The sequence below is a fragment of the Bradysia coprophila genome (genome assembly GCF_014529535.1).
Source record: "Bradysia coprophila strain Holo2 chromosome X unlocalized genomic scaffold, BU_Bcop_v1 contig_39, whole genome shotgun sequence".
Taxonomy (NCBI): Eukaryota; Metazoa; Arthropoda; class Insecta; order Diptera; family Sciaridae; genus Bradysia; species Bradysia coprophila.
Genome location: NW_023503329.1, coordinates 2,781,524 through 2,808,367, shown reverse-complemented (window position 1 = coordinate 2,808,367; position 26,844 = coordinate 2,781,524). Strand labels below are relative to the sequence as shown.

At 33.6% G+C, this 26,844-nt stretch overlaps 2 protein-coding genes and 1 long non-coding RNA gene across 6 annotated transcripts in view; 2 read left to right on the top strand and 1 right to left on the bottom strand.

Moving 5' to 3' along the window:
- Positions 1–3,478, top strand: part of LOC119069822 — a 37,019-nt gene extending 33,541 nt beyond the window's left edge. Inside the window, exon 3 of the long non-coding RNA XR_005086412.1 lies at positions 3,463–3,478. This is a non-coding gene — a long non-coding RNA (uncharacterized LOC119069822). The remainder of the gene's footprint in view (positions 1–3,462) is intronic.
- LOC119069819 overlaps positions 1–18,834 on the bottom strand; it is a 108,764-nt gene extending 89,930 nt beyond the window's left edge. Inside the window, exons 1-2 of one of the 2 annotated variants that reach the window (XM_037173982.1) lie at positions 18,428–18,834; positions 9,047–9,185 (exon numbers count right to left, since the gene is read on the bottom strand). In XM_037173982.1, the coding sequence (XP_037029877.1) occupies positions 9,047–9,149 (103 nt within the window). In that variant the 5' untranslated portion in view covers positions 9,150–9,185; positions 18,428–18,834. Of the gene's footprint in view, positions 1–9,046; positions 9,186–11,476; positions 11,876–18,427 lie in introns of those variants that run through there. The other variant, XM_037173983.1, reaches the window with a different exon arrangement.
- A 7,148-nt stretch (positions 18,835–25,982) lies between these two features.
- Positions 25,983–26,844, top strand: part of LOC119069814 — a 35,199-nt gene continuing 34,337 nt past the window's right edge. The window contains exons 1-3 of one of the 3 annotated variants that reach the window (XM_037173975.1): positions 25,983–26,133; positions 26,198–26,434; positions 26,505–26,842. In XM_037173975.1, the coding sequence (XP_037029870.1) occupies positions 26,047–26,133; positions 26,198–26,434; positions 26,505–26,842 (662 nt within the window). In that variant the 5' untranslated portion in view covers positions 25,983–26,046. The remainder of the gene's footprint in view (positions 26,134–26,197; positions 26,435–26,504; positions 26,843–26,844) is intronic. The other 2 variants (XM_037173974.1, XM_037173976.1) reach the window with 2 other exon arrangements.

Below are 26,844 nucleotides of genomic sequence, written 5' to 3'. Positions count from 1 at the left end.
AGGTTATGTCTAATCAGTACTGGCCTACACTCAACAGGTCTATTCTCCATAAACACATTCTCCACTCGTATGCATTTGTTTTGTTTGAATAACAACGATCCACCCTACCAATGAATGACTATTTTCATTCTATATTTTCAAATTGATGAGCACAGGTACACAGTATCGAATAACCTTGAATATTATCAAACTAACAATCAATGAAAAATTTGCAATTCAAATGAAAAATATCCGACAACATAAATTAGGCAAATGACCGAATATAATGATAACGTTTGTTGGTACGTACGCGGATGACAAAATGCACGTGTGATGATGATGGTGTTGAAGATGGTATACGATTTAAACAAAAAAAAATCCAATCAATATACCAATGTGCTGTGTATTTATATCTAACCGAAAATCAATTATTTTTATGGAAAAAACTTCTTTCAGTTTGTCTTTTTTGCAACCTTTTTTTTGGTCAACAAAATTTGACTTCCTAATCAAACTGGGAAGATATTATATTCAAACATCAAAACCCAACCGTTTGATGTCCAATATTATTAACGTTCTGTACAGAACCACTTTTTTTTATAAAATTGAAAATTTTTCGTAAATAACATCACCCGAAAAAAATCCACCGATAATATCGAACTTCGATCACTTATTATATATCAGACCGCGTAATAATCGCACAATAAACTGATCGTTCAACGTTGCCGTCGTTTATGATACTGAAAACAAATTTTTATTTGAAAAACGAGATATTCAAGAATTAGATTATATTCTACACGTTGTGACGTAGACAATACAACAACAACAGTGTACAATATACACAAAAACTCATAAAAAGGTACAAAATAAAAAGTCAAAAAAAATTATTTATTATTTTGGAGAACATTTATGTTTGTGAATCGGTTGAGCGAAATCTGAAACAATTCATGATTTTTTGATTATCAACTTGTTGAATTTAAAAAAAAAAATTGTCGCGTGATATATTTTCGGGTAAGCATATTAAAAATGAATTATAAAGGAAATGCTGTTCGGCTGTGTTACACTTGTATTGTATCGTACGATTCAGACCAGAGTCTTTAAAGACGAATGCAGGTGTAAGAAGAATGCAATATAATACACACTTTATGCAACAAGTGCCGAAACAACATTAGCGCGCAAAAGATTTGTATGTATTTTGCTTACAAAAATTTCGTTAGAAGTGTTCTGACCGCTCTGACGGAAAAATTGGATCTTTTGCTCATACGTCTAAAAACGTTAGTGCAGTGATACAACTTGAGTGGATTATAGTCTGATGTATATGTCAGATGGGTTTCCATGGACCTTGTAGCTTTAGTGGAGTTGTGCGGCCACCCGACCAAGGTTGGGTATTCCAGAATCAGTGGGGCAACATTACGAGCTTTCGCAGAGTCCGACCGAAGTTGAGTCTGCAAATTCAGTCGGGCTTTGTAACGAGCTATGGCCGAGTATACAGCGACAGACATTCTGAAACCAGCCTGTCTAAAAACTTTTAGTTCTTCGATAAAAGTATTTCTCAGTGTTTAAAACGTTGAGGCATTTAATTTAATACGGCACTATTTGCCACAAAGAAACCAATGACCTCGAAAACATTGAAACATTTTAATTTCAGACAGTGGCTGGTTTTGAAATGTTAGACACTGTATAGTAGTATAAAAAGACTTCCACGCTTCATTCAGTTTATTTGTCGATTATTTTGCGCAGGTTGGTTTTGCGTTGACCAAAGTCGGGTATCATTATAAAAACATAGGAGGTACTAGATGATACCATTTTTGATCTGAAACGGTATACGAGTCTTTCTAACATTCCATGTTCTATTGTTCATCTCTCTCATTGAGATGAAGTTCTTATTATTGTGTTATTTATAACAACACACAAATGGAAAACTGGTGATGTTCTTTTGTGTAAACACGTTTTAATGTGAAAATATCGTGCCACCATACTGACAGGAAAACAATTTTCTGATATGATATCGGCAATTTGTACATTTTTCTCTTTTATTTTTTGATGACTGAGCGAAGTATTTATTGCGTTACATTATAATAATGATTTTTCAGGTGAACAGTTTATCTGGAATTTGAATGCACATACAGTGAATGACTATACACATTTCCATCATCACATTCGTACATATTTATATTTTCAAAAGCGTTTAATGTATTCCGTTGGTGTGTTACAGTAAATAGCGGTTGTAATATTTTATTGCAAATTTTTTTTCCATTATAATTTTTACTATTTACGATTGTAGTTTATGTTTGCGGGAAGTAGATGTTAACACCACTTTACATCCTTGACTTTTATAATTTTCTTTTACAAAAATTCACATCATCTCGTAATTTTACAACTTTGCATTATTGCGTAATGTCGTTGAAAGTAAATACTTGCGCAATAAATCACGTAGGTTAGTTGCAAGGAAAAATAATTGTTAAATGAAAATGAAGCAAAACGCACCAATTTTGCTTTTTTTGTAGCAAAACATTTTTCGTTTCTATCGGGCCACTTATAGCAACGGCTTCTTGTACCAAATACATTTTAATAGAAGTCATTTGTTATCGACAACAGAGACAAAAACAGACGATGAGAGCTCATCTTATGGTTCTCTTATTATAGTGAAATGTTTAGAACTGTAGAAGTACTAGATTATGTATCTAACACTAAACGATGCTTAAAACAAAAGATGCAACATATTTAGTCTTGATACGTTTGCAGAGTGTTATATTAAGAAGATTTTATGTTCTTCTTTCAAGGTCTCGCAGTTACTCCGTTTTGGTGGGTGTTTTCAAAATAACAATGAAAACTGTTCCATCTTTCAATTGTTATAACGTACCGTTATAGCGCTTGAAACAGTGCATAAAAAAGCACACACACGGAGCAGAAAACCGCGGTGAAAGTACCCTCCGTACTTGTCCTATATTTGTCGGGAAACAGTTGAAAATAGTGCGACAAACAAGCTGTACGTACAGTCCCTCTTTTACTTTTCGACGAAAGGGTTTCCCCTTCGGTTATTATGACTGTGTCTTTGCATTAATAGACGAATTACGCAAATTAAGTCATTATTTGCACGAACCAATCTTTTGCGAATGTAATATAGCTTGTAATGACTTACAAATTTCCAATTTCCAACTCAAGTTCTCAAATGTGTCTGTGCAATAATTCCTATATCAAGAGAGAACAATACTAGGAAATGAAATGAAAATGAGACGTTCAAGAGCAATTTTCTTTTCTGGGTAACACTAAAACCTGTGTGGAATGACCTAAACCAATCAAAATTCAAGCATGTAACGAACTCTAGAAAACTGCTAATAGTTATTTATGTAACAACAATCGTACTCGAGGCGAGGTTGACAAGACATCGTGTGCGATAAAATACCAGGCTGGTATTACCAGCATACGATTCGTGTTTCATACAACATTTTATGCAATGTGATAAACAAAACCCAAAAACCAAAGTTTTCACTGAAAAAATCTCTGGAAAAATCGGAAACTAAAATTGACAGCTAATTAAAGACTTGTTACGACAGTTACTTCGACAATGTTACAACAGTGTTACTACGGTTGTTACAGCATTTGACTGTTTTGTTCAGTCGGACGTGTATATATATGATTATGATGCTGAGTACGATACAAAGCCTTGCACTAGTGCGATAAAGTACGTTCATATGACATTGCACACACGCAGCGTAAGTATCGAATTCGCTCACTGAATTGCATAAAGAAGTAAGAAAGGAAAACGATGGCGTAAAGTAATGCATTAGCAATCACAGCTTTCGACGATCAAAAATTTACGAATCATTAGCTATGAGCTTCGCCATTATTGTTTTAAGCATTATCGCAGTGATGCGCGGAAGTTATTTCGAGCTTCAACGAAAGCTCAACTCGTGTAATGCAGACTAATATTCTCGACAACAGAATCGATATGACTTAATGGGAATGATATTCGTATCATTTTGAAACTCCTCATGCAAAACTAAGACTGCAAACATCTAAACCAAACTCATAATTCAATGATGGCTTGGAGAATTAAAAAGAATGGTAAGTAATATTAAACCCACGGACGATGTGGTTTTGCATGGCCTGCGTTATGTAGATATTCCTAAAAATGTATTTCTTTGAGTCGGATGACAAAACCAGTTTTACAAATCAACTTGCAGTTTAATTTTTTTTTCTCTTTTATTTTTATTTATTTGAATGTCCAGTTCGATCTAAGGTGATTAATGATTGTTGGTTGATGTTATTTAAACGTAATTGCATACATGGCATTTGTACATGTGTATGTGCGTGTACGAACGACATTATTATTCAGCTGTACAGACAAGGAATATTAAGATCCAACAATTTCAATCCCAATAAATCTACTTATTGAACCCGCACTTCCACCACAAAAGTACGATGAATACGTTTATATACAATGTACGATTGGTAACGTCGACATTGCATGTGGAATGAAAAGGCTTGAACTGGATGGAAATTGTTGGATCCTCGAATTCCACTGCTGTAAAGTTTTATTTAAAGAAAAAGTTTTTATTCAAAAATATCCAATTTGGATGTATTGTCGTTGAAGAAAAGCAGAAAAAAAACCGTCCCAGCCATGAATAAAAGAAATTAATCTTCGTTTTACTTGCAATAAAGGTAAAAGTATTTTTTTTTTAAATTCTTTTGTAAACAATGCAATACAGAAATTCCATTATGGCACTCTAGTGTGCACAATGTACACCGCAATGCTAAATAAATCTCATTGCACACACCAGACGGAATGGAGCTAGAAACGATGGAAAATTAATTTAATTCATTTGTGTACGGTGATTAATAACTCTGACACTATGTAGCAGAAAACGTGTTTCATATCAAAATCATTTTATTTCTCTCGTAGTTTTTTTCATTTTTTTTATTATTATTTTCTTCATGGTATTCGCGAATGGTTCGTCGCTTGTATAAGATACACACAGCCCAACCAGTTAAAATTGAAATTGTAGACTATTTTGCATATTTTTTTTATTATTGGTAAAAACGTTCAATAATAAAATATATTCAAAATTTAGGCCAAGTATATATTTGATATTAACTGACAAATTATGAACTATGAACGCGAATGTAATGTCTGTTGTGTTGAGTGAATATATATATAGAAATGTATGCTGCTTACGTACATTCAACTTTTACAAAAGTCGTTTGGAAAAACTTTGTCGTGATTTTTTTCCTTCATATTCAGAATTTAATTATGTTGCGTTCATGCGGATGTTACAATGTAATTTCCATAATCAATTCAGCAGAGTTTGCACGATCTTAGTACGAAAAACAATACCGGACAGAAACTTCTGCCAATAATACGTTTTTCACAACAAAATTTTTTTAAACCAACAATTCCTCAATCATGAACTCAAAACCCAAAATTGTTAGGCAACTGCTCCCCAACATGGTAAGATAATCTAACTAAGATTCATTCAACTTTTAACAAGAATCAACTTTTACAGGCGTTGTCACGTTTTCGAGCAGACTATGTATCATTACAGGTTTGTGACTCCTCTTCTCTCCACCATAACCAATCTTTTCTGGTCGCAAATTGCGAGCAATAAAATCATTGTAATTTTTTGCAATTTTTGTTAACTAGTAGTGTCAAACCAAAGATAAAGATTTGAAAGCAGGATGTGATAGCTTTAGGTTTTACTACGTCAACGGTCCAACATTCAAATTTATCTAATTCTGAGGCGTAATGACCTTCGATTGTACAGAAGAATAATAATTGAGTGTTCGTTCGTTTTCGTGCATTAAAATCTTTTGATAAACTTTGAATGATGGCAAACACACACCGCACATCATTGAGAAACTACGATTCATCTGTTATCGATACCGATGGCCACAAAAAGCGGTGTTTTGTTGTAATATATAGCAAAACTATTATAACGCTGGTGTGAACAATGTGAACACACGAAAATGGCCAGAACAAAAGAAGTACTAGATTATTAGTGTATAAACTGGACAAACGTGACACGCAATGTATGGACAATGGGAAGAGGGGTGAAATTATATGATCGATTCGACGGTTCTCTGAATATAACCAAAAAATACTAATCGCATGCAAAACACAACTCCAACAAACAAAGATCGAAAAATATTTCATTTCCAGAAAAGTTTAGAATTTCCGCTTTCCGCAATAATAAACAACGAGTTAGCGATTCTAACACCCAACCAGTGAATCTAACATCTAAATCTTGCGTTGATTATTAAATCAGGTGCTATATTTCCGCAACACAACCAGATTTTGAAACATAAAATAAAGAGAAGAGTGATGACATTCAACAACAGTTGCAATTTTGCTAAATAATTTTTGTCATGCATCGTCATGTTAGCACACCAGATTTTCGAAATAAATTATTGAACAGACGGATGATATTTAAAATTGATTGCATTGTCACACAAATTACACTGTTGTAAATATTCTCGGTGTTTTTATCGAGGCAATGATGACAAATACATTTACTTTTAGAGAGGAAACGACAGAAATTATTTGGAGGACTTTGAGAGGTAATGTATACGTTCGAGGAAAGAAATTGTAAAGTATATGCAAGCTGTGGTTTCTTATGCATATCAGTGAGTGCTAATAATAGATGTTGCTTTTAATATTGTAATAGAAGATTTTTCAAGTAGGGAGTGACCACTTTTTTGACCATCTCTAATGTTGAAACTCGAACAGAAGACAATGGTTTCGGTCTCAAGTAATAATCTATGGCATCTGCTAGTGGCGGATACTCACAGGATCCTACTAATGCGGCTTGTTTAAAGTGCACCTTTTATCCGCCTATCTGATTTATACGGAAAGACATCTAGAAAACTAATAAAGCTTGAGAACTTTGAACTATTTTAATGATAATGATCTAGAGCAGTTCTCTTGAAATAGTATGAAGTTGGTGGTTTTGTATTGATTCTATCGTGTAGTCTGAATGAAATTCGATGAAAGTCTAATCCTGAAAGCTTATCACAGAATATACAACCGAGGTTAATGTATTTTCCGATCTTTGGACTGGAACCTCAAAAAACTAACTAAATAATATAAGGAGTCCTCAGCATGGTATTGTATACATTACTGAGAACAGCTCGAATATTTGATTGGTAAATTTCGAACGAAGCCAAATGTTTGCTTAACTTTGATTTTGATTTTCTCTAGAAAATCACATATTGAGTAACATTATCTTGTTTATAATCGCATATGGTTTTTCCCAAAATTATTTGACAAAGAAATGATGACGGCAAACCAGCACATAATCATCAAAATAAATAACGAATCCATCATGAGCGAAACATTTTCATAATCAGACTTTGTTTTAGATGTAGGTAGAAATACAAACGAAAAATGGCGCAATAAATTAAAAATGTAACACGATGTCGTGGGGAGGGGAGGAGAATGAGAGATCTTTAAAAAGATTTTTTCTTAAAGATTCGTTCATTGAGTACGAGGACTCTGTCTTTAAACTTGTACCTTGATGTATTTTATAATAATTTGGTAAAGGTTTGTAGAGCACAAAATTTGCTTTCGTTCTGGTACAAAAATCTATCCTATGTGACCTGTGCAGTGAGTTCTTAACCTTTCAGAAACATCTAATCGCGAGGGTCCCGCACTCTGTCAGATTTATGGTAATTATTGAAGTTTAACGAGATTTATATTGGTTTTTAAAAATATCCTGGATTAAGAAGCTGACGATTCATGCTGAAATTTCACTGCCACCGTAACTGTAACGGATAATTTTAAGAAAAAAAAGTAACAGATTTAACGAATACCGTTTCTAAGGGGGAAATGACTTAGACTCAACGTAGACATGTTCGATAATTTATGTGATTGATAAAATATCGAATATTTCCTTAGAATCGATTATCGATATTTTTAGAAAGTCAATATCAGTCGAATGTTTTATCGATAATCGATATATATCGACTTATAATCGGTAAATGTCGACTGATAATCGGTAAATGTCGACTGATAATCGGTAAATGTCGACTGATAATCGGTAAATGTCGACTGATAATCGGTAAATGTCGACTGATAATCGGTAAATGTCGACTGATAATCGGTAAATGTCGACTGATCATCGGTAAATGTCGACTGATCATCGGTAAATGACGACTGATCATCGGTAAATGTCGACTTATCATCGGTAAATGTCGACTGATCATCGGTAAATGTCGACTGATCATCGGTAAATTTGAACTGACCATTCGATTAATCAGTCGATATTTATCTATTATCGATAAAACATTCGATTGATATTGTATCGATTATTTGGAAATTTTATCATCGATTGATAATATTTTTCAATGAACATGCCTAGCTCAACGTACTTTAGTGTTATGAAAGTCTGCTTGTAAAAATCATCAAAAGAAAATTTAGGCCAAACAAAAATTGTCAGAGTTTTTGGACCAAATGACAACGAATCATGCCCAAACAGGACCCACGCCCAACAGGATCTCATTTTACAACAATTTCTTGATTATTGAATTCTGGTAGATTTGAGTAAATTTTGGACGAATTGTACAAATACAAAAAAAAATCGATTTCCCAAAAGCAGGTATCTACTGTGTCCAAAATTTTCGAGATTTCTACACTCGGCACCAATATCCAACCAAGCTATGCATTATTGGTAGATAAAGTTTCGTGAAGTTCACGACGTGAACGTAAACCTGGCATATTAAACCGTCGTACCGGCGCTTTTATGTCCAGGACAGTATACTTGTTGCACAGTTTAAATAGCTTCCATTTACATACTTACGAGCCATATATGTGATATGTGAATTTATAAGAAACAATAAAAAGCGACGAAAAACGAAAACAAAAAAAAATCTTGAACCGAATGGAAACAAAATATTTAAACTCTCTGCTGTACAATTTATATTTCAAAACAGAAAAAGAAGTCATGTGTGTGTTGATATATATTATGTAAAGAGACTTAATATTTAATTTGATATGGTATATTAAGTATGTCACACATGCCGTGCCACACACACGCACACATACTCCTTTCAAAATTAATTACATTTGGCTTACCTGTATTATCATTGTCATCTTGTAAATGATGTTTCAAATGATGTAAATGTGCATAGAAATGATGATGATGAAGTACACATGCCAAATCCGTACAATTTAACATAGTTGATTAGATTAATCCGTGCTAATGACGTTCTCACTGCAAAATAAAATAAAAATTAATTGATTTGCGTTCGTAAAGGGTATGTTAAATCAATTAGTTTAATACAATGGGAAAAATTGTTTCAGCGGTAAAGTTGAACGTATCGAGTGTTACAACATAATGTAAGAATCGGCGAAACTTAAAGCTGAACAGATGCAGCCAATCTGATAAATTTGTTATGGACATATAAGCAATGACACTTGTTGAGTATAAAAATCGCGAATTTCTGGGGCCCAGTGGAACCTTAAGATTTTTTTCTGGCATTTAACATTCATGATGAGCATTTAATTCAATGCGTTTGCGTACACACAGACATGGACAGTAGGTTTTCATTTAAATGCCATCTCACGTCCAATCATCATTAAAAGATTCAACCTAAATTCAAATATATTGTCTACTAAAGGTATATATGTTGGTTACAGTGAGTGTGCATTTTATTGTTCGGTAGCAATGAATTGTAAATTTTTAGACTGGTTTTTTCTGATTCGCTTAGTTGTTCCTTTCTGTGCAGCGTGGCCTGTAAAATCATTGAGTAATTTGTACGTTTTAAACTTTTCTTTGTTTTTCGCCTGGTCACTAATGTGTTGCCTCATCAAACTAAAACAACAAAAAAATACCTGAAATTGCAATCTCGCTGAATGCGGGCCACTTTTACTTTTATAATTACCAATTCTATTCATATCGACGAAAGAGAGGAAAAAAAAATATTCCAACCATCAAATCATCATACCAAACAAAAATTGCATAACAAACGAAATTGACGATTAAATATAGTCAAGAGTTTCTACATGCAACTCAACCAAAAATAAACGATTTCATTGTTGTCATTTATATTATTAAAATAACAAGTAGATTTACTGTCGATAGATATGTTGTTAGGCACTCACACAGCATGTACAGCACATTTACATGGACATGTACTTGATATTATCGGTCGTCAGATTTTGTGTCAACGTTTTTTTTTAACATACCTGACATTTTCGATATGTCGTTAGAGCCTGGTGTTACAAAAACCATGAATCTGGCAATATTTTTCGTCGTTTCAAAAAAAAATGGAAAAGAACTGACCGCTGACCGGCAAGCAACACGCCAAGAACTGCATTAAAAATTGTAATTTAAAATAAATGCTAAAAACTCCAAATAAACCCTATCTCTAAGAAGCAGACATCTAAAAATAATTACAGGGGTACTAACACTGAAGTCTTAACAAACACTTATTTACCATTAAGGCCAGGTGCAGTTGTTTACAAATTTTGCGGTAGTAAACACCTTCACGTGGCATCAGACGTAGTAATGGTCCAAACAAATACTCTGTAAAAAAAACGTTTCGGGGCTTACATACTGCCTCACAACATTATAAGGAGCTTACTGCCTAGCTGCACCTAATACCGTACAAATAGAATTTAGGTAATTCATTGTGGGTATGAATAACAGGCCAATTGGGCCCTGACCAATTCAATCCGATCCCGGCAACAGAGGACTGGGGACTGGCTGTACGAAACTTTGTGATCTGTTATCGACAGGTGCTACAAAAATAAATCCCTGGTTCGTTAGCCAAACGTGGATTTATATAGCAAAATCTATCATATGACAAATGAAGTAACAGATTTTTAATCAATCTGATGAAGTCAGTTCAAACGAGCGACTCGATTAAGAAAAAACTAGCAATAGACAGGCAAGCCTAAGCGTGAAGTGAATTAGTGAATAAAGAAAATGGTTTTCTTAAAAACGTAGACGTGAAGATGGTTTCGAAAGATAACTGTTCTGGAATTTGATGGACTTCTGGAATTTTTATTTACTTTTTTTCGGACATTTGATGCGTAAAGAAATAGTTGTAGCTGACTCGAATTAACTATAAGTTAATGACGAAGAAAATTACGAAACTTCGCGAAATCCAGAGTTTGAGGGCTCTCTCTCTCTCATCGTTCAAACTATCTCAAGTTCTATACATTGTGGAAAAACAAGATTTAAATTGATGCAACCTATTTAATTACATCAAATCGAATCTCACTAACGTAATCTAACGTTCACATACCAGAGACGATCTGCGATCTTGAGATTACCTAATCAGTTCGTTTCTAATGCATGGTATAGTTCTACTGTTTTTGCACAAAAACTGGTAGTTGATTTCACGAAATTGTTTGAAATTGCATTTTAATGCATTTTCAGTAAATGCAATAAGACTCTACGAGAGTCAGTATGCCGTCAAAACTTTTATGTTATAATTTATAAGATATTGTAACGACAACCAACTTAAATTATTTATTGCAATTGAAATGAGACGTCACCTTTTTTTAATTTAATGATATTCACCGTCAATGCATCCACTATTATATGCAGTACAAAAACAGCACAGATATAAAAAAATCTCTCCGGTTTCTCTATTTAGACTAGTCATCCATTCACAAACACACTCAAAATCCCGAACCGAAAACTATTGCGTATACTCGTTGTTCAACACTATACAAAATTAATTAAGTTTTTCAAAATCATTACAACTAAATAATAACACCAATTAATTTCCACTCTCTTATCTCGAATTAATTCCCGACACAAACAATAACATATTTTCAAAACAAAAATTATTTATCACTTTTATCAGCCCGTATGTTTCTTCGGTTTTTTTTTCTACTGAAGAAGAACGGAGAGCTTCTCTCTTGTCGTCGTCATGCATCAATCTTAACTATATATTACTTAAGCTGAAACATTTTTATTTTCTTTCGAAGATAAGGAAGACCTTTTACTTTGCCTATGTATTGCAAGAGACAGCAATAAAAAAGGCAGACGACAAAATGTTCATAGTTGAAAATATCGAAATCTATTATTTGTATTCATTTTAGCAAACTAATATCTCTTTTACATACACATATTTAAGTGTATTTTATGCATATTATCACACAGAACTGTTGAGCCAGTGAACAGGGAGAATAAGGGAAAAAATGAAAGTGTGAAAAAGAGCCCATCTGCTGTACTGTCATGTGTATATACAGCCTATAGTCGGAGACTACAACGAGCTAACAGTTCCAGGAACATTTTGTTTAATTACTTCAAACTAATTGTTTCTTTAAATTGTTTCTCTGAATGCAGGCGGTTTGTAAAATATATATTACCATGCTGACGATCAGGTAATTGCCATAATAAATATTTCAATATCTAAAAGGAAGTGAAACAAACCAAAGATAGCAAAAACCAAATAACGTGAACCTTTTGATCATTCTGTCATAAAATTGGAAAAAGAAACTGTTCCGAATATTGTTTCCGGGTGATTACAATTTTATTTCCAGATCAACGCCTTTTCAGCTCGTAAAAAAATCCTATTGATTACACTTGAGATTGAAACCAAGCGGTGTATGTGCTGGTACTTTCTATTCGTAAAGTGAACTCAATAATGATTTATTCAACTAGGCTAGACAAACTTTTGTGTCCACAAATCACCCGAAAAACGGAGTTTCTGTTCTTTTTCCACAAATTACCAAAACGAAATAGCCAAAATTTCGTATCAGGCCATGGAACAAAATAAAGATTTTCTTAGCGCTTTCGTAATGTGATGAATACATTTTTCATGTTTGCGTTGCGACGGGAAAACTACTCCACTATTCAAATCCAAAAATTACCCATTTTATTAGAAAAATTCCATCCAATTTCGATGTTTCCACTCTTAGTAAAATTCGTATATGGTATCATTAGTCTAAGATTCCACACAATTCCAAAAATGGTTTATCATGTTTTCTGATTTGGGATAAGTTGTTGATTAAATTTGTAATCCATTTATTTCGTTCAGCAAATGAAAACCTAGGTTTTTTGTTTTGGCTTTTGCGAGTGCCTAGATAAATGACATGAAATATAAATCTAGTTCTTCGTTTGTTCGAGACGATTCGGATTTAATATATAAATCACAAAAACAAGACGGAATTCACTTTTCTTCAATTCAACTAATCAATTCCGACCAATTCTAAAAAAATCCAATTTACCCAAAAATTCCACTCAATTGCTTAGCGTAAATTCTCTATTTGTCCATGCAAGTGCGTAGAGAAAATGGTACATTGTCAATCTGAGAATTAAGACTCTTGTTGGAATTTCCTACTTGTCCCCTAGTTAAACCAATAAATTGTATTCAATTTTGCGATTTCGTGTTTTTTTTTTATTTATTCCAATTTACTGTGAATATTACAATAGCTGGCAGATACTGCATTCATTTACGAGAATCAACACACACACATGTATTGCACTAGTAAAAATGCGATTTTTTTGGTTATTATGCATTGAGTTGAAAAAAGTGCAGTTTTCATTTGAATTTTATTGATATGAGATCCGAGGCGAGGCCGAAGACACACAAAAAACGTCAAGTTTTATTTGTATTGTGTAATTGTTTTTCTGTCGAAATTGCAGCTCCCATAATGAATAGGTTATGGGTTCCTGCTTCTGCTCATTCACTATGTTATTCAAAGAGCATTTAGGATCATTTATACTTCAAATGATTTTGTAAGTTGAATTAAATCAACGTAAAACTTCCTCTGATATTTGTCAGTTGTAGTCAATTATAGTTTTGTTTTTATTGTAAGAGTGGAGGAGAGATTCGCAGCCTTTGATTATTCTCTAGAAATTTACAATGATAGTGAAAACCAGGTATGGCCTAATGTCAGCCCGGAGGACACAGAGATTATATGGTTTTGCAAACTCATTTTTAAATTATTTTGACAAAAATTGTGAATGCGTTTTGAGATAAGCCGACCGATAAGCCATACCTTGTCTTTAGTTTCGTTGTAAATTTAATCTACAAAAACATTTCAACAATAAAAAAATTGACGCAGTCAGTGTGGAAATACGTGGGTGTTGAAATCGAATTCCTAGCTGTTATTAATGAGAAAAAATAAATAAATCTCCCAATTTCAAATTAACATAACACGAAACCCACAATTTTCAAAGAATTTTAATTTAAGTTTTGCAAAAAAAAAAATTAAAAATCACACACACGAGCAAGTTTGTAGTTGTGGGAAAGTTTCGTGCAGAATAATTCTCACGATAAAAGCCTCTTAATCAGTTCATTTTATTGACGCAATGTTACCCTGCCGATCAACAAATTCGCACAAAAATTGATTCTTTGTATCAAAACAACCTACAAAACAAAAATTGCATTTCTTGAATATTATATGCAAATCACTCAGGCGCAGCAACTCTTTCTTAGGAAATTGCACATCAACGCCATCTTTCGTAGTATTGTCTGTGTAAACACTAGAATCAATATAAGTTTTCGTTTCTTAAAAATATAAAAAAAATTATGATCACTCGTCGGCGCGCCGGTTGATTTATGATTAAAAATGTTGTTTGTTTTCTCGTTTATTGTCGGCTTTTATACTTTAAGCAGATCATCCGGAATATTTTTAAATATTTATTGTGACGACCTTTTTTCTCAATTTTCAACTCTCTGCCATAAATTCAAAACAAAAACAATTTTAAAACAATGGAATATGTACTGCAGCACATTGATCACAATGTAAATATGTTTTATGACAAATAATGCAGACAAGTTAAAGATCAAATCAAGGCTAGCAAACATTTTCGGTATAAATCTGCGACTGTGGTACATTTAATATTTATGTGGTACATTTTATCTATTGGCCGTGAGCTTACTTAAAATTAAGGTCAAACTTTAACCGATTACTAAGGTCAATAATTTGAATGCTTTAATTTAAAATTCAATAGCAAATTTGGAAGACTTATCGAATTACTTCAAGATTATTTGGATTCGAGTCGATACATTTTTTTGTTATTAAAATAAAAATTAAATTGTTATCATAGTGGTACAAACTTCAACGGGTCAGGTTTGCTAATTTGGTAACGATGTAATCTCTTGATAGTCCAGGTCTTTATGTCGAAATGCCAATCGTTGAGATAAGGTAAAGCAGTAATACAGCGGTTATATTAAACAATTATGCATATTAGTATTAGAGGTATGATATGGCAACTGGGCAACAAAACCCAGTCGCCATATCATCCCTTAAAGGAATTTCTCTGATTAGCATTGATTTGTGCTGTTTTCTTTAATTTTATAGTTCATGCCGATTTTCACTTAAGTGTCATTAAAAAGCCATTTACTTTGAGTAAGGCTCGAAACAGGTTTGGTTTTATCTGAACCTGACCTGAGTTACCTTAAACCTATTTTGACCTGAACCTGGTGTAATCAATATCGATCTGACATGAATTAACATGAAACCTGAAGATAATCAAAAGGTCAGGTTTCAGGTATACCAGAAAAATTGTATGAGACCAGACCTGAAATTACCTGACCTGACCTGAATTTTTACTTTGAGCCAGTTTTATTTGGTACTTTTCTGACCTATTTTCTTGAGAATCGAGAAAGATGCTGTTCACTGTTCATTGTGACATTCATTGGCTCCTATCAGCGCACTTCAAGCAAAAGTGCTTAAAATGACAGCTGCCAAATGGATTACTATTTTGTATGAAAACATTTTCCAAATTTTTTACAGTGCCAAAATTTCTATGATAGACTGTCCAGTTTCAGTACCCTATTTAGAGTACTACTCATGCTTGAATTGCGTTGCTCCTATTAATGCGAAACAGTGTTATCCTTTTCGACGGTGGTATGAAATGCATCAGATTCAATTAACGCTAAACGACCATATCGATTGTTCGTGACATAACAACCCGCACTATCCACGTAAAATTGAATGATTTTTTTCCCCAGCTTATGGTTCGATCGAATTTTTAGTCCCCAATGTGATTAACTATACATACAATAAGAATTGATGTCAATTTCATCAATAAAACATGTTTGTAATGGTACGTTTTCCATGCGAGTCAGTATACATGTATGTATATATATTGGATGTGAATTTATTTAATTGATATTGCAAATCCAGTTTTTCAGCACAGGTAGAATTTTCAAAAGAATTTGAATCATAAAAGTTACAGTTATAATATGGTCAGTTTTATAAAACATTATTACTATGTCATGTTACTTGCAAAACATTCCATATTTGACTGAATGTAATTAACTTTTATCTGTAGTATAAGACACCTTCCATCTATCGTTTATATGTATGAAATGCAAGACACATTTAAAAGCAAACATCTGGATAGAATATGAAATGCGTTCCTTCTTTTTACCTCAACCTAATGATGATCATAATATTTGTTGCGTATTTAATTCTATCAGCACTTGCTGTAGGTATTGAGAGGGGAATTCCCTGCATAACATAGTATAATATGGTGTTTCTTATGAGATTCGAACCAGTGCCGCATTAAGACAATGCAATTTATGCAAGTCATACGAATTGAAGGAAAGTTCCACTGAAAACGGAATACTGAAAAAATATGACCGTGTGACCTAAAATAATAAAATTGGAACTGGAACAGCCAAGCAATTTGTCGTCCATTCAGGCGTTTAATGAAGGAACTTTACTGGTGTGGCTACGGTTTTTTTTTTCAATTACCCTAGTCAATGATTTTGTTTTTGTCAGTCGGTTGTTAAAATTTGAATAAAATTGAGCAAAAGATGTCCAACGAGAAACAAATCTGAAACGAATTGTTTACAGAATGGTAGTCACGCTTTGATTGTGATTTTATGCTCGTTAAAATGATTGTTCGTTTTACGAATATTGAATGATCAATTGTAAGGTTATATTACTCAAAGTTAATGCCGCGGTCTTTCGTGTGTTAGAATGTGTAAGAAATAACTCATTCTTCGATTACAGGATTTCCATGTGAATGTGGTAAATTAAATAGTTCAGCATCGCATCAATAGTACAATGACTTTATGGCAACTGGTATGACTTAATACAGTACGTTAGCAAGGTCAGAACACAATCTCTACTACCTCCCCAAAATCGATAAGGTTGTTATTGTTAGTGTTAAAGACTTGTACGAAGCAACAAAATGCTTAGTCTCAAGAGACATGAATCACCCTTTGATCCCGTCGGAAAAAAATGGATTGCCAATCATTGAAGAAAAAAACGAAAAAAACCTCAATCTCCTGCGACGATTATATTCGAATTAAAAATTGAACAAATCACAAAAACAACTGGTTTACTTCAGACACTTGCTATTAAGATTAACAGAAGTTTGAAATCCCGAAGGTGTCTGTCGAACAGGTCGAACATACTCAAAACTGGTGGGCTCGGTAATTAACGTAATTACTTGATGGATTTTCCGGACAAGGTAAAGTTGAGGCATTTTTTGCATATACGCCCATGACCGTATTTTAACCCCTAAGAATGGATACTTATCTGTTATTGACAACATCAACAACAATAAACGAAGAACACCAATAAATGTGGATTCATACAGTAAAATGTTAGTAAGAACAAATGAAGTAAAAGATTTTGTACCGAACAATTGGTGAAAATTTAAACAAAAGAAGTAGAAGATTGAGTGATTATATAGCGAAACGATTACGACTTGTTGTTTGTAAAAGGTTACAATGCATAATAGGCTTCAATTGAAATTCAAACGTATAATGAACAGATAATAAGCAGCAGTAAAGTGCAGTGGTGTTTCTCATGATTTATTGATTTTCTTTTGTGTTTCCGGTCGTGTGAGCTAGTTAATCTTTTGTGAATAGTTTGTAGGAAAATTTTTATAGTAAAGTTGTAATGTGATCCATACTCGTCGCGTCAGACATGTTCTATTTCATGATACCCACAACAACGGTTTAGTAAACCTTTTTTTAAAAAACGCTGCATACTGTGCTTCCGCGCAGAGAAACCGTTTACTTTCTGGCAAACAATGAAAACTCCCACTTTCTATATTTACCAAGACGGAGATGTGAACGGTATAAGTGGTTTAGAACCAAAATTCAACTGTTGCAATGATAATGTTGAACATAAAGAAAAGTTGTCAGAGATAAACTTTTGTGAATTATTCTAACAGGAAGCAATAGATTTTCCTGTCTGACTAGTACATGAACCACCCAAATCACGTGACACTATAATTAAACGTAAGGTGAGCAAATAAGCTTATTTTCTCAGTGAATGGCCATTAGATACATTCACTGTCTAATAATCGGCAATTACCGAACTCTTGCTATTTACGACGACAAAATGATTGACGATGCATGTGAAAACCTAACTCATTGACTCCATCCAATATAATTTTTATCCGAAAGTGCAATAACACTTTCTATCCAACGGCGGTGAACAAAAAAAAAAGCGAAGCAAAACATTCGTGATGCCTATCTTCAACATTAAAATTTATGATCCAATATGTTTTTTTCTACTCACCAAACTGTCGCAGATCGTTTTATACTGCGCCGGCAAAAAACTGCATTGATGATTTATTGATGGCTATTTAACGATGACGATGAGCGCGTATATATAAATTTTCTAATTGATTTTTTTAGCACAGTATGGTTTAGCACATGAAATTTGTGTCGTTAAAAATGCGAAAGAGTTTGAAATTTGGAAGACGAACAACAGAAAGAAATTCAAATGTTGCAATCACAATACACAAATAAATAAATAAATAAAATTAAAATAAATTATAAATTCTCACAAGATACATTTACTCGTGCTCCGACATCAATCCAATTCAATTGATTAAAATTTTATGTATGTTCCAAAATGGTTTATTATATATCCAATCCACCTACATATAATTATGTAGTTTCTAGCTCTGTGTACACAGACACTCTGCCTGTATAATATTTAAATACAATTAGCACAAATACCAAAAAAAAGATATTTCAATTCAATAAAAAATGTTTTTGTCATTCAAAGGCAACAATGTTTCTTTTTGTAACTTTGATTAACATGTCATCACGCCGGGAGAGTCACACAGAGAGAGACTTCAGTTATTTTTATATTTTTTTTTTATTATTTATTATTACAATACACAAATATTATAAACTCTTCAGAAATTATGTGTCGTGAATCAATAAACACAATTTTTTTTTTGTTACAAACCGAATGTTTTTGTACCATCACAACAACAACAATTATTTTTTTCTTATCTTTATACGTCACGTTCGCATTGGTGGTTAGTACAAATGGGTCTTTCTGGTTGGTTTTTGAAAAAAACTAATGAAAATATTTCAGAAAAAGCTCAATCATAATTTCTATTTGCATAATGAAAATTATTATTTTGCCACATAAACACTTTGAATTACACTCTGGTTTAGTAATTTTTTTTTTGTTACAAACCGAATGTTTTTGTACCATCACAACAACAACAATTATTTTTTTCTTATCTTTATACGTCACGTTCGCATTGGTGGTTAGTACAAATGGGTCTTTCTGGTTGGTTTTTGAAAAAAACTAATGAAAATATTTCAGAAAAAGCTCAATCATAATTTCTATTTGCATAATGAAAATTATTATTTTGCCACATAAACACTTTGAATTACACTCTGGTTTAGTACAGTGTAATTGAACTATAATGTTGTTTGTTCTCACTCCTTTAAATTTCATTTATTGCCTTTGCTCTTTCTTATTATCTTCAATTTTGCGATAGATTGATAAATATATAAACAATTGAACTGTCTAGGTGTACAAATCTATCCATGAAAAAAATAATATTAAAAACTAGACGACCAATCGACGTTTTATAATTTCTTTCCTTTCAACATTTCACTTCTCTTTCTTTATGGCAATTTTATTTTTTAAACTCTTACACGTAGTCTCCATCGGTAAAGAGTTTATAATTAATTTAAACAAACACGACAGAAAAAAAATTATACGCAAACGAGAGACATGAACTGCGACGAGACGTAAAGACGATGCACTTTATTTACTTTTTTTTTGGTTTGAGCCGAAACTGATCCCTCACCGAACCAACTTACACAACTTAAAAAGCTCCACTGAATCAATTTTGTTTTAAATGTTAAAAAAATTGATTTTTTCTCTCGGTTTTTTTTTTATTAAATCGAAAAGTTGTACATATATAACAATCCGACGGTATACAACAAAAAAAAGTTTTGTTCATATAACAATTGACTTTGAAACGAAATAAATTGTTTAATCTAATTTCATTTTAAGTTTAAAATTAATTTATCACTGGTTTGCATTTGAAATTCACTTGTTCAAATGAAAATAAACAAAATCACATACTAAACGTTTTATATGTGAATCGGATGAATATACACAGCGAATACATAAAAAAACAACAACAACAAAATATATTCAACTTGTGAATTCATTGAAGGTTTACAAAACACTATAGTCAATAGTCATACGTCGAACGACTGGATTTTCAACTTGAAGTTTTTTTTCAATGAGAAATCTCATATCCCATTCCCCATCAACAACAAAAACCATTTGGCTTGTTATTATTTACGTATATTTTAACAACATAAGAAAAGCGATAATAAAAGCATATGTATATACACCGATGCATTGGAATCAAGACAACATATGAGATTGTATTTTGTAATTTACACTCTTACGTGAAAGAAGTTGATGATGGTCGTATACATTAGACTGGATCGGTTTGCCATTTAAAAAAAAATAATTAGTGGTATTTCAATGGATGACATCCGTTGACATGTTGAGAATTATAACCTCCGGGTAATTAAACTGCTTTGGCTGTGGTAGGATTCTTATGACACCCGGTGCTTTTTAAGCCTTATCTATCAGATGAATCTAGTAGAATTTTGCAGTTTCCCGTTTTATATACGACAAAAAACAAAAACCCCAAGTAATTTCATTTTGGCAATTTTCACAATTAACAGATGTCATTGCTGTTTATATCTAGGACATAAACTGAAGTTAGGTCTGGACAACCAGCGTTCGGAAAACTCACTCATTTTCAAAAGCAAAATGAATGTCTGAAACGCAAAGTTTTCGACACTTGTGTCCTTCCAGTGCTCACTTATGGAGCGGAAACGTTAACTTTAACGAAAGCATCCGAAGATAAATTGAGAGTGACACAAAGAGCCATGGAACGGAGTATGCTTGGAATAACACTCAGAGACAGAATGACGAATCAATGGATTCGACAACAAACCAGGGTCGTTGATGTCATGGAAAGAATAGCATCTCTGAAATGGAGCTGGGCGGGACATATTGCAAGAAGGACAGACGAACGTTGGACCAAAAAGATCATGAACTGGCGACCATATAGAAGACGAGCTATAGGTAGACCACCAGAGAGATGGACAAACGGAATTAAGAATATTGCAGGTACAAACTGGCAGCAAATGGCAATGGATCGTACGAAATGGAAAGAAGTTGGAGAGGCCTACATCCAGCAGTGGATAGAAAGAGGCTGAAAAAGAAGAAGAAGAAGAAGAAGATTGCTGTCTGTACTTTTTAGTAACGAAATTTTTTCGCTACAACACGTTACACATCTTTATTGCAAATAGCCGTTACAATAAAATTGTTGAACCTAACGAAACCCTCTCGTGATCAACAATGTATTTTTAGCATAGAAAGATGTCGTTTCCCCGAATGACTAACTTTATCAACCAAATCAAAGAGGAAAGTAAAATCTCTACAACAAAATGTGTGATTCTTGTGCAATAGTGTTTCCAACACAGCATTCAGATAAATTTGAACCACTCCAAAACGGAATGGAAAATTAATTGAACTAACCGTGTCATATCAAGAAATAATTGCCTTTGTAGACAATAAATTAATTCAATAACAGGTAACAAGTATCCAAAAGAACAGGTTGTGCCGAAAGTAGATGTTTCTATTCAATTTGGTTAATGTAAATAACAAATTTTTGATGCTAACGCCTCTGTGATCACAACCTGTTTCAGAACTTTTACTAGTATCGCCTCAAACAACTGTATGATATCAATAAGATTTCAGTCTAGGCCTAACGTTTTCCTGTATTTTTTCAGCTGTGCAACATTTTACGTTTGATTAAAATTCACCTCGATAACTTTTAGTCTTTAAACCTCTAAAGCCTTCCCCACTTCTCCATTTTGTCTCCATTTTCTTGACAGATTAAACTTTAGAGTATCTGTTATGTCAAGTAGAGAGAGAGAGAGATAGAGAGATATTTTTTCTAGAGTGTAACCACCTTAACTCTGAAAACCCAATTTTTCAGTAGAAATTATGATTACAGTGAACGACATCTCAAATGTCTCACTGTCAAATTTTTCTGAGAATTTTATTGTGTCATTGCAAATTCACAATGACATTCTCTGAAAAAAATGACAGTGAGACATTTGAGATGTCGTTCACTGTAGTGATTTGGCTGAGATATTACTTTTCACTTTGATGGCACATTTTTAGCTAAGTTAAATTAAGGAAAATATATATCCTGCTGTCTGCTAAATTTTTCTATATTTAGCCAAAAATTTGCTACCATGGGTTCGCGGCTATGCAAACTCTATAAAAATTATAAGGCAAGTGCAGAGAGTAAACAAGCCAATGAAACAACGTTATCTACGTGAGAAAGCAGACGAGATGACAGTATTTATTTTATGCTGAAAACAGACGAAGTACTCAGAATCTGTTTCGACAACGCACTTCAAGCATGAGTGATCATAGTGGTCAGCTGCAGAAAGTACTCTATTTTACATGAAAATATTTTTACAGTGTTTTACGTTGTGTTTTACAGTTTGTCACACACTGTCAAGTTTCAGTACAGTATTTAGAGTACCACTTACGCTTGAAGTGCGTTGATTTCGATCAAAATTGTCATCGTTTCAATTTCGTTAAGTGTCAAAATTGGCATTAAAACAATGAAAAATTTCATCTAAACCAACGCACTTCAAGCAAAAGTGATTATAGTCGCTTCATTGTCGTAACGCTTCATTGTTTTCAGCATTATAGCTTAGATGAGTCGTTTTTTCTTACTGTAACATTTTTCATTTCGAACAGATTGTTTCAGGAATTTTATTAGGTTACTCGGGTACCTTTACAGCTGTTGCATACTAAAGTGTGTGATGCGTTCACTTTCACAGCCAATTTGTATGGAACAACTGGCAAAGTCCTCACGGGTGATCTATTGTATTTCCTACACTTACCTACCAATGCAGGGCATTTCACTTTCTTACTTTCAAAATATTTGACGAAATGGTACTGGAAGATGTAGAGTATCCTTATCTTTGCTTTAGTTATGAGCAGAACTTATGTGGTATAATATTAGAGCTCTGGTCGAAACTTTTTGTACACTTATGAAACTTTGAGATTTCCACTTAGATCTGGTAGATTCATACATATATATTAAGTGCGTATGTCTTCTAAATGTTAAGTGCGCTCGCTCTAATGATAATTGATGTAAATTGCAGACCGATCCACCCTAGACAAATATATTATCATATGCCTGAAATTTATAGGAACGGTTCAATAAATTATTGAACTATGTGTATTTGAAAATGTAGAAGAGACATGGAAAGGAAGTTTTTTTTTCTCTATATTTTTTGTGTGTGCGAAAAAAAAACCGGGCGGTGTAAAAAGTCAATAGTTTTGATGATGATTACGTTATGTATCGCTAGTTGTATCTGTACACCTTGTTTGTGGTACATAATAGTCACGAGAGTGTATCACTTGATCTTGTACATAAATTAAATGGACGGCGTTTTTGACGAGGAAAAAGCCAAAAATAGAGGGCATCACACCACATTCACTTAATTAAATCGATAAAGTTTTATATACATTTTATGAATGGGGTCAACTATATAATATCCTGTATGGTAAGTGCGTTTTACGGTTATTGTTGGTTTTTCCACGAAAAAAAAAATTGGACAACAGCAAGGTGGAAGGTGTTATTGCGAAGAAAAAATTGTAAATACCTTTGCAGGTTTTCGGTAGAAATTGCATAAATTAGCACTATCATGTTACGCTAAAACTTAACTGGAATTTCTGAAACTTTAAGCTTTCGTGAATTGCATTTTCTTATTTTTCATTGTAATTCAGAGTAGACAAGAAGCTTATTTAAAGCTGCTGTCGTGCACTGTTATTCCAGTTTTACATGCAGGTACGAACAACAACTCAACCATGTTCGAACGTGAGACACTGCAATAGCAAGTGTTATTAGGAGGCAACGGAGGCTACGTCAATCACTAGGACAGTTATCACAGAAATTTTGGTACGTTCTGTTGTGATTTCGAAACAAACTTTTTTACACTCGCCAAACCATGAAAACACTGAATATCACGCGTCAAAAGTTATCGGAAACCACACTTTTTTAGGTCTCTCTCAGCAGATCTTGCAAACAGGTCTAGGGATCCAGGCGATGTTTTCCTTAATGGTGGATTTTGTTTATGTTATTCGTCAAAGAGAGAAATTATCAACGAGCAGTGTGATGCACATCGAACGATCAACTCGTTCGGCTTTATACCGCGTATTTTCGGTTTCGTTTTATTCTCATTTTTCTTCTATACATTCAAGTTCAACCTTGAACGGTGTGTATTATATTTGGTTTTGTTGTTTGTGTATTCTATGGTGTGACGAGTGTAAAATTGTGTGCATCACAGGTTTGAAACCACGAAATTACAGTATACGTGTGAATTCGTATGCCGAGAGAATAATTTTTGCATAAGTATGGGTATGTATGTTTCGTCGAGACAAAGTCGAGCAAATAACTATTGCGCAGTTTCGCAAAAAATAAGATTTTTTTGCAATACTACCTAAACGAAAAAAATGACAGATAGTTTATAATAGATAGCGTCTCGCCTCGCTGGGCGGAAGCAACGCCATCTGTTATGATCTCTATGAAAAATTGTGATTGACGTAAAATCCTTGGAATAGTAGAATTTTTGGTACGCTCAACCACATATTCATACAAATAAACTCCAGAAAATTGAAAGTGTTGGTAGAAATTCTGGCTAGCGGTATAGTAGGTCCAAATCGGTTAAAAAAGTGTAACGATTTTTTTGATCGCACAAAGTAGCAAACCTCTACGTTAGCTGGTGCAAGACAGGCAAACGTTCGAAAATGAGTAAAATCCGTAGAACCGTTTCGAAGTTATGATTGAAGAACATGTTAAATTGAAAGTGTCTCAATGACAGTTTCAAGCATGGAAGGAATATTGAAATTCATTACTTCGAGGGATATAAGTCTGTTCCAAGGTTATTTCAGACGTTACGTTGAAAGCGTTGAGGTGATGGCTCTGTGGATGCTCTCCTTCGTTTTCGGCTTGTCAAAAATCGGTTTTACCGTACGATGGAAAAAAACCTGTAGGTTTGTTCCAAGTAACTGTAAGCACGAATTTTTCGCGGCCGAATGAACTTTGACAATAATTTGGCAATTCATATAGTCTTGGAACAAACCATAAAACGTTTTAAAAACATACTCGACTACTCGATTTTATGAAAAAGGATTTCCATAAAAAGCTATCATCAAAAATACAATCAGATACGCCCGAATGTGGGCTATAATGTACATGTACTGTCTTAAGAGACATCGATTCTTTGCTGAATATCATACATTTGGGCGATTTTTAAATACTTTCCATCAGAATCCTTTTTGACCAAGAATGCCGTAAGCTTTCAACAGAAAAAAGATTTGGTTGAAGTAGTTTGAATAGCTCCGAGAAAACTGAGCAGTTTGTTTATGTTAACAGGTTGCCGGTTATTGTGACTTGTCAACTTAGTCACACCGGAAAGTGCTAAGGGAGTCGAGGAACACCTCCAAATAAATTTCTAAAAATAAAAAAATTTACTTCTCCAACGTGTTAACTGCTCACTTTTCTCAGAGCTGGTCAAACGACTACAAGAACTAATCTTTATTTAAAGCTAAAGCGGTTGTACATTTGAAAAAAAAGGATTCTGACGAAAAGATATCATCACAAATGTAGGCTACAATTTTAGCTAAGTACCGGTGCCTCTTAATCGTTGCCAACAAAATAACTTCAATCAAAAAATCGAAATCTAAAAAAGAGAAAAAATGGTCAAGATCAGTAACTATAAGGCAGCCTTACTGTGTGTTCAGTATTATAAAGTTTTAAAATGAAATTCATTTTTATTGTTATTGCTTTGAGCGCACTTTCTGCTCTGGGATCATCTTATGTTGATCCAGTTTATCTTGTCTTGAACGTGAGTTTAAACCGACGTTTCTACAATGTAATTCAGTCGTCAAAAAATGGTTGAATCTTTACAGACAACTTACATTAGCGATACATACTACTCTCCAGACACTTTCGGCAATTTGCAGAAAGCGACATTCATAACACTTGCTACAAAACTTGTGACTAGATGGCTGAAATGCAATCAAACATTCCCTGTGCCGTATAACGAAGGTAGAGGCATTTTCCGTTATGATGTATGGAGTGATAAACACAATGTGAATCAACAGGTTAAATGTTTTGTGGACTGTATGTTGCGTGAAGCACGCGTGGTAAACAATAAAAACAATAACCTCACCGTACCGATAGCTTCTTTAACAAAATTGATTTTATTGCATTCAGATACTTGATAATGATGGTAGTCTAGACGTAGTCGAATATACATCGCAGATTAAGCAACTTCGGTTCAATTACACAATATTTGACATAAATAACCTGTCAATGGGAGACAAACAACAAATATGGGACACGGTTTATAGCCAAGCAAATGATTATCCCAGGAACTGTTACGCAGTGGATTCGTTTGGGAATGAATTTTATGACCATTCGAAATTTGGGTCAATTAAGGATCATGTATCACCCACCAAGGTCAATATTGCGGATAATTGCTACAACCTCATATTGTCCTATGCACAGGCTGCACGTAAATGTAAAAACGTAAAGGACCCAAACGGTAATAGGT